This window comes from Gossypium arboreum, chromosome 5 (genome assembly GCF_025698485.1).
Source record: "Gossypium arboreum isolate Shixiya-1 chromosome 5, ASM2569848v2, whole genome shotgun sequence".
NCBI lineage: Eukaryota > Viridiplantae > Streptophyta > Magnoliopsida > Malvales > Malvaceae > Gossypium > Gossypium arboreum.
The window spans coordinates 3,713,469-3,729,147 of NC_069074.1; the positions used below are offsets into that span (position 1 = coordinate 3,713,469).

Here is a 15,679-nt window from a genome sequence, read left to right on the forward strand (position 1 = left end):
AGCCCCATTTCTTAGACAATTTCCAAACCGTCTGCTAATGCGGATGCTCTATACTCGCTATTAAAAAAAATCCGTCTCACACCTGCATTTCAGAAGAAAAAACAAAACTCCACTTAGGGTAGACCTATTTGAAATACATTAGACGATTTAAAATTTGTCATTTTTAATTAAATTATAAACATGTTTCTATCTACAACATTAATATCACGAATCTATTGTGTTAAAAAGAAAGAACATATTTTCTCAAAATTAATTGACATGTTTGTTTTAACACATCAAATTCAAGTTATCTATGAGGTAAATACACACATGTTTACAATTTAATTAACATATTTTAAATATGCATCAATAAAATAATATATTTTAAATATGCTCCACATCACACATCTAAAATGATTAATCGACTGAAAATCTTAATCAAATGAATTAACTCTAAACAATTAATAAAGTAATAGCTAATCTCATGCGATTGGTTAATAAGTATTTATAAAAATACAATATTTAGAATTATCCTTAACTCAATTTTAACCTATAAATAGGAAGCTAAAATGTGTATAAACGCACTTGAACCCCCAACTTTTATACCGATACTAATATTAATAATATTAACCGAGTTAAAATTCAATTTATAATATAATATTTTATTAAAAAAGAATGGACCTAAAAAATCATTGAATTAATATTGCAGGAATGGTTGGTTGTTAGCATTGTGTAAAAACACCATGTTATGTATATGTACCCACTTAATTAAGTAGGTCCAAAATAAGAAGTTTCCCCTTTATTTCCTCTAAATTATATTTTAGAACACCCAAACCACAATAATAGTATTGATCTTTTGACTTTAAACATGCATTAATTTCCAAATTTAATACTCTCACCTCGTTTTCTAACCTAACCCACAATTCAATCTCAAAGGAATAAATATATTCCAAAATTGCAAGGCGTATATATTGTGTAATTGGTATAGAATCTTCTACATAAAATAATAAAAAATAATTATGAAATGATAAAAAAATTAGTAACAATCTTTTTACTTGATATCAAATTTGGATTCGATTCATGGAAAATCCTCAACCTATCCCCAAATATTTAAATTAAGAATAGCTTATTCCCTTATAGGATTCAACAACCGTACGGGAGTATAGATTAATTGAGTATCCAAACATATGACGATAATGAAAAAAAAAAATCAGCAATAAGCGGTAAGCGGTATTGAAAATAGAAATGGTTGTAAGAGAGGAGAGAGAATATTGATTAAGAAGGAAACGGCAGAGCTTTCCACTTTCTTAGCTCAGATACATTGCATGTGGGTTATTTTAATGTGTATTGTTGCATACCCAAATCTCTCTCCTATCATCATAAAAACCATCCCTTTTTTTCTCTTTGCTCATCCATCTTTTCCTTGCACTTCCTCCACACTTTCCATTTTTCTCTCTCTTTTTTTTACCCTATTTGATAGGGTTTTCATGTCCTTCTAGCTCCAATCCATCTCATGCATTCGTGTCTTCCAGCTACATACGTTGACGTTTTAGCCTTCTTCCTTGTCGGGTCTCTCTTTTTTCTCTCTTTGGAGGGTTTTTGGGCGGCTAACGGTGCAGATTTCACCTTCCGGGGTTTTTTTGAGCTGTACCCATGTCAAAGCTCTTTTCTTTTAGTGGTAATTTCTCCAACTTTGCTAGTTTTTAGCTTCGTTTTTTTTTTTTGTGTGGGTATCTTCTATTTCGTTTTTGTTCAACTTGGTTTGTAGATGGGATATGATTAGGTTATACTTTATTTCAATATGGAAAAAGACTAGAGTTTTGAGAACGTACATGGTAGCTTAGGGTACTGATCTTTGTTATTATCGTGAAATATCATTGATGATTTTTATAGCTTTTGATATATTCCCAATTTGATTTTACAAAAGGGTCTTTCTTTGGTATTTGTTTGATTAGGTAAAGTTTGAATTTGGAGTCTTGGTTGTGAATTAGTCGGATCCAGGTTGATCTAGTGGAAGAACTCCAGTTGACTTTACGTTTTCTAGTTGCTGATTTTGTTTCTTTAAATAACCAAGTTCGTGAACGGGTTCTAGTTGTAGATCAGGCCGTGAACTGTCTAATTTATGGGATCTTTTGATGTTGCAGAGGAGCTACGTGTGTTTCTTACCTGGATCTATTTGTGGTTTTATGTATCTTTCATGTTGAGAACAATAGAAGGGTTTTGGTTGTAGATCTGGTCTATTCTGAAGGGATCAGCTAAGGTTTGAGGTTCAGATGGCTTTCTTTTGGGTTGTAGGTTGATTTTTCTGAAATATACGGGTCTGTGGGACTATATATGATATGGATTTATGAGTTATAGGTTCAAAGCTTCATATAGTTCATGGATCTTGTGGATTTGCATTTATGGGGCTTCATATGAACCACTGGAGTCGAAAGTTTGGCCTCTAAGAATATATTCATAGGTTTCTTTTCATTTTTCTTTGTTTTGTTCGAAATGATATTGGTAGAGATGTGGTTTTTGAAAGTTTTTATATGGTCAAACAACTTGATTTCTAAGCTGGATTTTCTTATTATCGTCTTGTGTACTTCTCTGTTCTCATCAATGTTTTCTTATCTTGGTTTTCAGGAACTGATGATTTTTGCCCTGGGGGGTCGATGTACCCAAACCCCAAGGAATCAAGTCTCTTTTTGTCCCTTGGACGTCATGTGGATGTATATTTTCCCTCTCGCAAGAGGTCCCGCATCAGTGCGCCTTTTGTTTTCTCTGGAGAGAGGTTTGAGCAGAAGAAACCATCAATTGAGGTTCTCCCTGATGAATGCTTATTCGAAATTTTCAGACGATTACCTGGCGGCCAAGAGAGGAGTTCCTGCGCTTGTGTCTCCAAGCGTTGGCTTACAATTGTAAGCAACATCCGCAGCGATGAAATCAGTGACAACAAGACTACCCAAGCATTGGATCTCAACTATGAGAGCACAGATAAGAAGGGTGGAGATGTTTCTGACGTTGAAGATGAGGATGTTGCAGGTGGATACCTCTCTAGGAGTTTGGAAGGGAAGAAAGCAACAGATGTTAGACTTGCTGCTATTGCTGTTGGAACTGCTGGTCGTGGAGGATTGGGCAAGCTTTTCATTCGAGGAAGCAATTCCAGTCGTGGAGTGACTACTGTTGGCCTGAGGGCCATTTCTCGTGGGTGTCCTTCTCTAAGGGTTCTTTCCTTGTGGAATTTGGCTACTGTTGGAGATGACGGTCTTTGTGAGATTGCTGAGGGATGTCACCAGCTACAGAAGCTTGACCTTTGTCACTGTCCTGCTATTACTAATGAGTCTTTGCTTGCCCTTGCAAAGGGCTGCCCTGATTTGACTGATCTGACCATTGAAGGTTGTGCAAACATTGGAAATGAAGGTATCCAAGCAATAGCTCGCTGCTGTCCCAACCTAAAGTCTGTTTCGATCAAAGATTGCGCCCTCCTTGGAGACCAAGGAATTGCAAGCCTTTTGACTTCAACCTCATATTCCCTCTCAAAATTAAAGCTTCAGGCCTTGAACATTACTGATGTCTCTCTAGCCGTTATTGGACACTATGGCAAGGCAGTGACTGGCCTATCTCTCACTAGCCTTCCAAATGTGACTGAGAAGGGCTTCTGGGTTATGGGTAATGGTCATGGGCTACAGAAATTGAAATCTTTCACTGTTAAAGCCTGCTGTGGAGTGACAGATTTGGGGCTTGAAGCTATTGGCAAGGGTTGCCCGAATTTGAAGCAGTTCTGCCTCCGCAAGTGTGCCTTCTTATCTGATAATGGGTTGGTGTCTTTTGCTAAAGCAGCAGGTTCACTAGAGAGCTTGGAACTGGAGGAGTGCCACTGGGTCACCCAATTTGGGTTTTTTGGTTCTCTTATTAACTGTGGTGCAAAGTTCAAATCTATCTCTCTTGTGAACTGCTTGGGGATCAAGGACCTAAATGTAGGATTGCCTCCTCTACCACCTTGTGAGTCCCTTCGATCGCTGTCTATCCGTAACTGCCAGGGGTTTGGTGATGCTAGCTTGGCTGCGTTGGGGAAGTTGTGCCCTCAACTGCAGAATGTGGAGTTGAGTGGGCTTCATGGAATAACACATGTTGGGTTTTTCCCATTGCTCGAGAGTTGTGAGGCCGGTTTGGTGAAGGTTAATCTCAGCGGTTGTCCCAATTTAGGTAACAAAGTTGTTTGTAAGATGGCTGATTTGCATGGTTGGACTCTAGAGATGCTGAATCTTGATGGATGCAAGATCAGTGATGCTGGCTTGGTTGCAATTGCAGAGAACTGTCAGTTGCTCAGTGATCTCGATGTCTCCAAGTGCACAATAACCGACTCTGGAATTGCAGCTCTTGCTCGTTCTAATCTGATCAATCTGCAGATCCTATCTGTGTCTGGTTGCAATCTGGTCTCCGACAAAAGCCTGCCATCACTTGGAAAATTGGGTCAGACCCTCTTGGGGTTAAATCTACAGCAGTGCAAGGCAATCAGCAGTGGTGCAGTTGACCTGCTAGTGGAGCAGCTATGGAGGTGTGATATCCTTTTCTAAACGATGTTGCAGTATGGGATTGTCAACAACTCGGGTTTTGACCCTTCGAGAAGCTTCAGAATAGCCTTTGTTAGTATTAGCAGTTTGTGTAGTTTTTGGGTCCATCATCTATGGGTCTTCCATTGTCCAGTACTCAGTCCCCTTTTCCAGGGAATACGGCCATTTTCCTTGTTTCTTTTTTGCAGGTCTCTTTACATCAGAGATCTGTTACCAGGTTTTGAATCCCAATAATGGGTGTTTGTTTCTTCATGGCCGGAGTTCCCTGAGAATATAGTCGCTGCTGGGTTCCGGATTTTAGGGAATCTTTTCTTCCTTCCTCGTAAAGGTTTTAGTCTGCTGGGTTTCTGGTGTTTTTGCTTAGCAATGTTCATTTCTGCTTGAGCTAAGCTTTTTGTTATTTGTTACTGTCTTTCGTCCATCATAGTTGGTTTTACCGAGTCTCCCACGTTTTTGAACTCAAATGTTCTACACGTGATGGTTGGGTCTTTTTCTTTTCTTACAGTGGCGGATTGAAGATCTCGAGTCATTGTAGTTATGGTTCGCTTTTGGCAGTTCAAAGTGTGGTGTCTAGCTTTCACGGGCTTTGGCCATGGCAGCAGTTTATGTAGTCTGCCATGACAACTCTTGGAGTTGTTTTTGTTTTATTTTTACCAAGCCCTAGTTTTGCTGGTCTCACTTGCTCCGAACTGCAGTTTGTAACCTTTCTGAACAATGTAAGGAGTAGCATTAAATCTGCCATTGGAGGTCATGCATGTATGTTTCTGTGCCATAATTAATAAAAGTGATCGAAGTTTATGTATGTAAAAGCTTGATATTAATCTGCTAATTTGACTTATATATCTTCCTATAAATTCTGTTGTTTCTGAATGATCGGAACTTCATTTTCCTAGCATGTTAGAAGAAATAAATAAAAATTCTGAAGAAACTATTAATCTTTCGAGATGATTAAAGATCAGAAGTCTACATTCAGCTACAATAGATAAAAAAAATAAAAAATCTGGAGTTGTTGGAAACAGCATCTTATAAAGTGGGAACATGATCTTTCTTTATCTGCTACAGTTCAGCATCTCAATTATATAAAGTTTGACTTCGTGGATTCCAATTAGTGTATAATCACAAAAAAATCTATTTATATATGGTTAGCATTAGCGCGAATGCTACTGTGAAAGATAAGTTAAACGCAAAATAGTTTCTCATTCGTCGTCTTATTGATCTGTCAAATCTTGTCACAAGAGAAAGAGAATAAAGGATTGCTTCTTCAGCTGGGCCTGATGTGGGGGCCTTCAGTCATATACAGACACAGCCATATATGGGGAAATTTTAATAATTAAAAAATTAAAGTCCTTTATATTTTCATATTTTTAGTATATTTTACATTATATTTAGATAAAAAAAATCTTTTATTAAGAAAATGAAATGAAATGAATCAAATGCTCAACTCAAAAAGTCTTGCTCCAAGACCTAGCCTGATTCGAGCTAAGGTCACTTGTTGGACACCTAATCACTTCAAAGAAATTATGTAAAATTCACTACTTATTCCCGTAAATTCCAGATAGACACTCTGAATATTACACATCGGAGTTATGAGTGAACTATTAATTTATAACGCAATAATTGCAGCAAGTACGATATCAGACAAATAACTGACTTTGCAAATTAATTTGAACAAAGAGCCAAACATTGCTTGTATAATCCGGTAAAACCATACCGTTCCCCCAAAGAAAATTAATAGGTTAATGGCCATTCTGAAATTTTCAATCATAGTATACTATAAATAGTGCCCCCTGCCTCCCAAGCATGAAATGATAGATTGAGTGCAGCAGGTTGACTGATGCTCAGTCTGCAAAATAATGTAGGCCCTAATTTCAAAAGCATAAACGAAAAGCATTTACAACTTCAAAATGGACATAATTCACAAAACAAAGTTTCCATTCGGTTTGGACAAACCCCGATCGATCATGGATCCTCAAACAGCAACAGACTCCAAAATTTCCGAAAATTAGGACAACTCAGTGAAGGAGGATTGACATACAGTGGTTCAAACAGGAAAGCAGGAATCCTAACTACAAGCCCAGCAACCTTTGCAAGTGACACACGAAACAACCAAAACTGCCGAATATAGAAGGCAACATATAACCCATGATGTAGAATTTTTCATGCTTGATTCATTGATGATTTCAGTCTTTAGACATCTTTATTTACGCAAAATGAAGTCAAGAGCTTTGTATATGAACATCCACTTCAAACCATTGCCTTGCTTGGTGCTTCATGTAATCGGCTATTGTACCAAGTCCACATAACCTTGCTCTCCAACCATTGGCTCTCGATCTGTGTCAGCCTGACTTTCACCTGAATCAGCTCTAGAAACTGTCTCCTGCTGTTGGGATGGAGATAATTCCCCATTTGTCACATTAGATAAGTGGCCTTCTCTTCTATCACTTCAGATGACACTGAGGCTATCTTTCCCTCAGTAGTTGCTTTAGATACAGTTGATCCCAGATCGAGTGCCTTTGATGCATTTTCCTCATTTGTTGTACTGGACAAACTAGTCTTCTGAGAAGGCAATTTGTGAAGAGATTTCCGTTGTGGCTTCTTTAAGCGGACGAGCAATTACTTTGGCAGAGCTACCTGGATTTGCTTTCTCATCCAAACTTAGCCGAACTAATTGGTGGCCACTATTGCTGTTACCATCAGAGTCCAAAGTAGTTGTGCTTTTTCTTCGACCAAGCTTTGGAGATTTAGCTCTTGTTGTTGGTACCTGCATCCAGGCAATAGAAAAACGATCAATATTGCATATCCTGATAAATCCAATGCTCCCATATGAAACACAAAATAGAAATAAAGTTGAACCATGGTTAACATGTGTATCATCCAAAGCGGTACATCAAATATATTATAGAATGATGAATCTCCACACACTCGGGAAAGGATAAATAAAGTGGTCTTTGAGATGAGGAATGGGCCAAAGCAACTTAAAGCAGTTCAATTCAAAGTTATACATTCAGAAGTTCAATCAAAACAGAAAAATGTTGGTCGAAATAAAATCTCCTTTGACGATACTTAAAGTGAAGTTGGACTTCCTATAAAAATAAATGTGTCAACAACTTAAAACATCGTGCAAAACTAGGATATTTAGGATAATAAACGTTTGGCTACAATGTCTTAACATAAAGTGATATTACTTGGGCACCGTTTACAAGTCATGGGGACTGGTACAAGGTTGCTCCAAGGAGAGATGTGGCAACAACATAGTACCAATAAACAACGGAAAATAAGGGGAAAAACATCTAAGTTTGCATCTTCCGACATAACATACAGAAAACTCAGCCCTTCAAGATCAACCTCATGACAGTAATGTACCAATTTTATCCTCGATGTCATTGAGAAAGGTTTTCACTAATTACAACAACATTGATTTAATTGCTAACCAGTTCCAAGTTGTTACAAGCTATATGTATCAGCTCCAACTAACAATGACAATTGACATAGAAGACGCATGACTTGCAACTCGACAATCTAAAACAGCATTTTGCAGAAAAGAAAACAGCTCTTGTAGAATGATGAGCAGAGACGTGCAAGTGCCTGAACAACAAACGTGTACAACTGGGAAAGGTGGTGAACCTAAAGATAAAACATTGAAAGTAACCTAGGCAGTGCCATGTTCAGCATTTCAGCCCTACCCTTCCCCCCACCTCAACCCCAAAAGGAAAAGAAAAAGTAATCAAAGAATAAGATAAACATGCCATTGTCATTAAACTTGAATTACAGTGAAAAATTTTCCTATGCTAATTTCTAGCATTTTACACATCAGAACATTCAACTAACCTTCTTTATTTCCACCTTAGGAGGTGAAGGTTCCTGATAGAAGCTTGGCATTGGCGTTGCTTTAAAGTTCAAACTCTTCCTAAACATCTTAATCTCAGCTTCTTGAATTTCCTGGCAAAAAATTGAAATATTATTATGATAAGAAGGAAATCATTCCGGACCATAAGTCATCACAATCGCAAAATAATACCTTGGACTTAGCTTGCAATTTGCTCTTTTCTATTTCCCTCGCATGAATCTTTTCCTCAAGTTTAGAGTAGAACTGCACAAAAAATTGTTGGAGACTTAAAAGTTAAGTAAAAGCGCTGCAAGAATACACAATATAAATCAACAATGTAAAATAAGCACCAACCTCTTTCCTTTTTTCAGCCCGCTCATCACACTTGAAACTGAATCCATATTTTGGAAGAGTACTAACCCTACAAGGTTTGGCATCAGTTGCAGTGGGGCTTCCATGAAGCAATTAAGGATAAACATAAACATGGTAAATTGAAGAACAGTAACCTATAGAGTGCAGTTTGAAGGAAACTCAAATAGAACCCATTTTAACCCACAATCCCTGTAACAAAAAGTTCAAACTAAAAAAAGGATACGAGGACTCTGAGTCTCCTTCAGATTTTGTAAGAGGTCCTTTCTTCACGGGTTTCTCCCTGTAAAACAATAGAATAGCTCAAAAAAGTTCAAAAAAAGGAACGAGAAGAAATTGAAACATATGCACAAGTAGCACATACGTGGTTCCTTCAGACAAGGCTGCATCAGACTTTTCAGATTGCTGTCATAAGAAGATAGAGGAAAGGCAACGATCAGAAAGGCAGGAAACGTTATTAAGAAAATAACAACAGAAAACGATCACAACAGGAAATGAGTAGTACTAGTATGAATTCTAACCTTAGATGCATTGCCTTGTCTTTCACTAAATGGTCTGTTTGTATGAGGCTGATTCAGAGCTGAACTTGTAGCAACAGAACCAGCACTTGAAGCTATCAATGGCACATCTGCACTTTTTCCATCTTTGTTTTTCTTCACTAAAGCTGAAGAAACACTTCCAGGACTAGACAGCTTCTCATTCTTGGTCTTGCCTTGAACTTTCTGAGGTTTGGATTGCTTCATATTGTCCTCTATTTCCCCTTCCTAAGAATACAGACACAGTCATGGATACAAAATCAGACTAATGGTAATTAATAAAAGCACTCAAACAAAATGTTCAGACTTACTATACTACCTCAGAATCAATCAATGCATTGCTTTCAATGAAATCATCGGAGTCTTCTCCAGCTTCCCCAGTTCCTACATTGTCATTCATTCCATTCTGCGAATAAGTTTCGATGGTTTCCTCAACACTCCCATTCACATTATCTGAACTACTATCATCCCCACACACCCGAAGTTGTGGATAAACACCATTCTGATGGGCAACTTTAAGCCCAACCGAAGACAAAGTATTTTCTGAATCGATCACACTATGACAAAAATGAAACAAAGAAAATGGTAAGCCTATGCCCAAACAATGCAAAAGGAAATCACGTTTTCACTGATTTAAAAAATTTTCAAACCCTAATGGCAATACAAATTTCAATATTTACTAATTTTTGTTGGTTTATGTCTATCCACGTATATCTATCCTAACATCAAAAGATAAATAGGGCTCCTTTTGGTTAAAACTTTTGCTTTTCTCGATATATGTTTAGTTTTCTAATAAGAGATAGCTACACTATTCAAAAAAGAAAAGAGCCAAAAAACAGCAAATTAGATCTATATTTGCAGATAAACAGCAAGGGAAAAGCAAACTGAAAACTTGCTTTGAAATTTTTAAAAAGAGGAATCGAATCAGTCAAAAACCGAGTCATAGAAGAGCAAAGCACCAATGAGTACAAAGATATCCAATGCCACCAAACAACTATCACATTTCGCTTCACATGTATAGGAATCAAACAAACAAGAAATTCAAAAAAAAAAAAAGAGAGAAAGTTTTACTGATTTTGCTTCTTACCTTGTAAAACGTGCGATAAATCAGAACTCCATGAAGCCGAGAAGAAGATCAATGCGAGAAATTAGTAAAATAAATCCAAAGGATCTGAGGAAAAGGAAGCTAGTAACATAAACAGTCAAGATTAGAGGATCTAAGCACCTAAACAGGAAGATCTTCAAAATTATATTTGTTCAAAAATAAACTTCAAATTTATATTGAGTTAAAATTTAATTGGAATTTGAACTTCTGTTTTTTCCCCTGTTTTCTTGAAAGTTGTACGAATTCTATTTCTTTCAAAGCTGAAAGTTGTTTCATACGAGCGGCTTTCAAATCCATTTCCAGGTAACCCTCCCTTTCAAGCGAAAATGACCACTCCCCCGGCAAAATACGGTTACCAAATACGTTTTTTTTAACGACTAACAAAAACAATACGGTTTTCACTTTTCATAAAGTTTCATTTTTCTTTATTACCGGAATTTTGGAAAATTACGGACTGTTAAAGTAACTAAACACTGTTCCCTCCCCCTTACTAGAAAATGTATTTTTTCGGTCACAAAATAAAATATGTCGTAATTTATATTGGACAAACGTTGCACAAATACAAAGTGTTTTTCGTTCTTTTGTTTTGGAAATATATATATATATAATTTCTTAACTTTGAGGACACTTTAATGATTATAGTACAATTAGTCAACCTCAGAGTAATTCGCTTTGCTTAATAAACTGATAATGCAGAAAACAGAAATGCTTTTAAGCCAAGTTGAGACAAGATAAAGAATTTTGGTTATGTTTGGTTTTTTTCAACCTTGTGTATCATTACTAATTTGTAGATGATCTCATCGTTGAAAATTGCAATATTTTTAATAATCCTATTATTAATTATCTTTTTTTTTTCTCCAATCACCTCTGATAACCACCAAACTAGAAGAGTCGTAATCAAAACTAATAAGACTTAAAACTTGTATTAGCTAATAGCTGGTATTACAAAAAATTTTAGTAATAATCTAACGAATATACAGGCCAGATGAGACGCTAAACATGATACATTATACAAATCTACGGAATAATTCCAGTACACTCTCCTATTTAAGCCATTGTTATCTTGGACCAGAAAGCCGCACGGCTGAAAGATATGCATCACTGTTGCAGTCTGATGGCCCCGAGGCGGAGGCGGAGGCCGAGGATGTGCCCTCTCCACTTGTGGTCATCGATTTAAAGAAACTTGAATAAAGGCGAGATCCTAATGGAGAAGACATTGGTGGCTTTGTAACAGGGGAGAGACCCTCTAGCATTTGAACAACTTTGGTCATTGACGGCCTTAAGTGCATATCTTCTTGTATGCACCATAATGCAACTTTGATAGCAGTGTAAACTCTCTCATCTTCCCCTTCTATATTCAGCCTCGAATCGAGGATATCTCTCAGCTTCCCTTCGTCTAACATCTTGAAAGCGTAGGATGGAAAATAAGATTTCTCTGAAGATTCTCCCGGATCGAAGTTTTTTCTTCCGCCAATGATTTCGAGCAGTAGCATACCGTAGCTGTAAACGTCGCTCTTCTCTGATATTGCGTAGTTTGTGATCCACTCAGGTGCAAGGTACCCTCTGGTGCCCCTTAGAGTGGTGAAAACATGGCTTTGCTCTCGAGTCATTAGCTTTGCCAAGCCAAAATCCGAGACTTTGGCTAGGAAATGGTCGTCAAGCAATACATTTTCTGGCTTTATGTCGCAATGTACAATCTTTGCATCACAATCTTCATGGAGATAAGCTAGCCCTTTCGCCGTTCCTACTGCAATATTGAATCTTGTTCTCCAATCCAGCAAGGGTTCTTCTTCTCTGTTTCTTTTGAAGATCCATTTATCTAAGGAACCATTGGCCATGTATTCGTAAGCAAGAAGTCGATAGCTTCCTTCGGCACAAAAGCCTTTCAATCTCACCAGGTGAACATGATGGATACTGCCGATAATACCGACTTCAGCTCGAAATTCTTTCTTTCCCTGCCCGATGCTTTCCAGTTTCTTCACAGCAATTTGAGTTCCGTCCGCAAGAGTTCCTCGGTATACTGAACCAAATCCTCCATGCCCGAGCTTAACCGAGAAGTTATTTGTAGCAACCCGGAGGTCATTGTAAGTGAACCGAGTAGGCATCCCAGTTAAACTCTCCAAGAAGATATCCTCTTCTGAAGAATCATCAGGAGATCCTGGAACTTTTTTCTTTTTCTTGTAGTATCGATATGACACAAAGAGTAAGCCCAAAATAACAAGAACCGTAGAAACTACTATAATCGCAACATATGGGAAGCTTTTGTTGCCGCCTCCATTCCCTACACCATTTGCATTGCTCGACATTTTGACAAAAGCAACTAAATTAGACGGCTGATTAGAGTTTTGGAAGCTGCCAACCTGGTCAAAAAGGAAACAGTTCCTCGAGCTGTTGTCATAGAACGCAACCATGCAAGAACAATTACTCATGCAGGACGCTTTGCAACCATCCATATTGGTTTCCGATGATGGAGAAACGTAGTCGAGTGCAAAATAATTCAGCCCAGTTCCGGCATCTACGAGGCTTACAGATTCCTTTCTCTCACCACAAGGAGAGGTAATACCTGTTTTACAGGAGCCCGAACCAAGCGCCGATGGACACTGGCACTTAGTCCTGTCCGAATGTGCTGAACAAACAAAATATGGCTGACAAACTTCTGGTGTACCACAAGGGTCATCTGGAATCTTTATTGATGATGAAGCCCTTCCAGCATGGAGATTGAAGAAAGATATAACGCCATCATTTCCCAGCACTGCAATCCAAGTGGCATTTGCATCATTAGGGTCTGAGATTTTAAATTGCCACAACAAGACCTTGCTTTCATCAAACAAACTCCATGAATTTGTATCAATAGTTGCTAAAGTGACCTCTCCACCGTTTTTATTAATGTTTTTGCGCGCGTCTTTCCCCATGGACCAATATGGCTGCGGAGTCGAGTAACCGGCCGAAAGGATCATGTCGCCAGACTTGATCTCGAGAATATAGCTTACGTTAGTACTGGAGCTAGGATCGCTTATAAGTTTCATTCCTTGTCTAAACTCTTGGTCCGAAATAAGGGTATCTGTGGGATGAGCAAAACTCTGCCACATTACTTTGCCATCATCCCCTTGCAAAACCAAATTTCCCGAATCCTGCAACACCATTGCAGAAACGCCTTTGCCACTGGTATTTGTCGTCCAAACAACATTCCTTCCTTTCTGTAATAACACGTTGCCGTTTTTGTCAAACACAAAGGGGTCAGAATTTGAAACAGGGGAGCCCCTGTTAGCGGTCCAGATTACTTTCGTAGTATCAATGTGCACGACAACTAGCAGAAACAATGTGACATCCGAGGTAGTTGTAAAGCCGAAACCAAATGCAGAGTTGTTAGAGACAAGAAACAACCCGTTATTGTCGATCCAATTCATTTGAGTGCCTTGAAAACCCGGATCAATCGACCCAGTACTTCGAATGCTAGCCGTACAGATTTCTGAGAGAAAAAGGCTAGACAGTGCAAAAAAGCCCAGGAAACGAATAAAATCCCCACTTTCCATTACAAAACTCCGAGCTGATAGTCAAAACAAAGAATCTTCTTAAAACAGAACAACAAGATAACCCCCGAAGGACCCAAAAAGAAATGAAATGAAGAAAGACAAACAGGGTTTCTAGGCAAGCATAATTTCTGGGTTTCAGGAATTTAATCCATTAGGCTCCTCCCAAAACACTATTGGCAGATCTTTGGGACAAAGTGACAACATATTCTCTGGACCACAAAATTTTAGCCATAGAGGGAGCAGATTTGAAGATATAGACCCATGAAGCTAACTATACCTAGTCCTAGTCCTATTAGAAAAGAAGTTTGGATTTTAGAATACGAAGAGAAAAGAAAGCAAAACAATTCAGGGTCGGAAACCAGTTAATGGTTTTCACAGCTCAAAAGGAAGAAAAAGAAAACTGATAAACTTCAAGCAAGACATACCTATGATAGGATCAAAAGAAAGGAGCAGAATCAGGCAAGTTGACAAACTGATGGGCACTCCTCATTTGACCATGAAATGGAACGTACAAAAGGACCGGACCGACTAACTAGAACTGATGGATGCTCTTCACCTGGCCATGAAATGAATCTTTTATTTGGATAAACACAGACAGTGGTAAAAAGAGAAGCAAAGTCATAACTGTTCCCCAGTTTATACCAGCAACAATTATGAAGAAGATAAAGGTCAAAAGGGAGAGACTGAAGAGAGCATAGAACATGGGAATAAAAGGGCAGCTCTCTGCCTCTCACCTCATTTTTTGTTGGATGAGATTTGCATAAACAAGTGGATTTGTAAACATGGGTCTCTGGCTTTTTCCTAAATCTGTTTCTGCTTCTGTCATTGAGTTGAAGAGAGATCTGAGCTGCCTTTACATCCTTTTCAAGCTGTTCTTTTTTTTTTTTTAATTATTTTTTATTATTTTGTGTTTGCTAGTGCTTTGTTTTCCAAAGATGATATAGAAACTGTCAAAAAAGTATTTAGCTTTTTACATGGGAGGGGTTTGGTTGATAGATCCAATAAATGCATGTAAGAAAGTAAATTGCAGAGAATTGAGAATCCAATTTTTCTTTTTCCATGAAAAAAAGACGAAGAACCAGTCAAAATTGTTTGTGCAACAAAAACATAGCGTGGAACCCTGTTGGCTGGCTGTTCAAATTATAACGCTACAAATAAGTATCCCAATTAACCAAAGTTCCCAACTTAAAAAACATTACTAAGAAATTGGCTGTTTTTTTTACCATTTTCCCCCTATTGTCACTAAGCACTGCGAGTCTTTGTTTCATTTACAATACCATAGTAAGTTTTGAATATTAAATGGATTTCACTTTATTATATTGTATTTTAGTAAAATTTGAAAGACGTGTGTTACTCTCTTAATATTACAACATTGAATATAAATAGGGGTCTCGTATATTTAAGAGGGAAGAGGGGATGGAGACATTTGGTTGGTTTGATTGTATTTTGGGTTTATTAAATTGAATGATTAAAGGGTTGGGTGGTGACTGGTGAAGGAAGTTAAATGGCAATAGCCGATTGGGACATAATTTAATGCCAAGTGGGAACAAAAGTTAGGGGGAAAGGCGTCAAATGGTCAGAGTATTCTGTTTTTTCCCACCCAAAAAACTGATGCCCCTTGCTTTGCGTTAGCCAGGATGTCAACAAGGTGTGGGTCCCTAAACCCCTAAACTTCTTTCACCTCCAATCCAAACCCATCTTCCTATTCGTATTATTTACCGGAAAAATATTACATGTTCTCCCCTATTATATTTTAGCTTCTCCATAAAAAAATT

The 15,679-nt window shown here is 37.9% G+C and overlaps 3 protein-coding genes across 3 annotated transcripts; 1 reads left to right on the top strand and 2 right to left on the bottom strand.

Moving 5' to 3' along the window:
* Positions 1 to 1,122: 1,122 nt before the first annotated feature.
* Positions 1,123 to 5,344, top strand: LOC108473542 (EIN3-binding F-box protein 1-like). The gene is made up of 2 exons (XM_017775178.2): positions 1,123 to 1,657; positions 2,605 to 5,344. The coding sequence occupies exons 1-2, from the start codon at positions 1,633 to 1,635 to the stop codon at positions 4,536 to 4,538; spliced, it is 1,959 nt and encodes a 652-aa protein (XP_017630667.1). The 5' UTR covers positions 1,123 to 1,632; the 3' UTR covers positions 4,539 to 5,344.
* Positions 5,345 to 6,401: 1,057 nt separating this feature from the next.
* On the bottom strand, positions 6,402 to 11,142 carry LOC108472525 (protein WVD2-like 5). Its single transcript, XM_017774065.2, has 9 exons — positions 10,354 to 11,142; positions 9,586 to 9,823; positions 9,252 to 9,494; positions 9,095 to 9,135; positions 8,957 to 9,013; positions 8,716 to 8,812; positions 8,554 to 8,625; positions 8,364 to 8,474; positions 6,402 to 7,296 (listed from the first exon to the last, which is right to left on the bottom strand). Exons 2-9 carry the CDS (start codon positions 9,664 to 9,666, stop codon positions 7,084 to 7,086), a joined length of 915 nt encoding a protein of 304 aa, XP_017629554.1. The 5' UTR covers positions 9,667 to 9,823; positions 10,354 to 11,142; the 3' UTR covers positions 6,402 to 7,083.
* A 123-nt stretch (positions 11,143 to 11,265) lies between these two features.
* Positions 11,266 to 15,050, bottom strand: LOC108474036 (G-type lectin S-receptor-like serine/threonine-protein kinase SD2-5). Its single transcript, XM_053028223.1, has 3 exons — positions 14,639 to 15,050; positions 14,330 to 14,460; positions 11,266 to 13,918 (listed from the first exon to the last, which is right to left on the bottom strand). Exon 3 carries the CDS (start codon positions 13,902 to 13,904, stop codon positions 11,430 to 11,432), a length of 2,475 nt encoding a protein of 824 aa, XP_052884183.1. The 5' UTR covers positions 13,905 to 13,918; positions 14,330 to 14,460; positions 14,639 to 15,050; the 3' UTR covers positions 11,266 to 11,429.
* Between the last annotated feature and the right edge of the window lie 629 nt (positions 15,051 to 15,679).

Coding starts and splice junctions, on each gene's coding strand:
- LOC108474036 (XM_053028223.1), bottom strand. CDS start 13,904: ATGGAAAGTGGGGATTTTATTCGTTTCCTGGGCTTTTTTGCACTGTCT.
- LOC108472525 (XM_017774065.2), bottom strand. CDS start 9,666: ATGAATGACAATGTAGGAACTGGGGAAGCTGGAGAAGACTCCGATGAT. Junction 9,014..9,094: donor GCCTTGTCTGAAGGAACCAC/GTATGTGCTACT, acceptor ATTGTTTTACAG/GGAGAAACCCGTGAAGAAAG. Junction 8,813..8,956: donor GAAGGAGACTCAGAGTCCTC/GTATCCTTTTTT, acceptor GCTTCATGGAAG/CCCCACTGCAACTGATGCCA.
- LOC108473542 (XM_017775178.2), top strand. CDS start 1,633: ATGTCAAAGCTCTTTTCTTTTAGTG. Junction 1,658..2,604: donor AAAGCTCTTTTCTTTTAGTG/GTAATTTCTCCA, acceptor CTTGGTTTTCAG/GAACTGATGATTTTTGCCCT.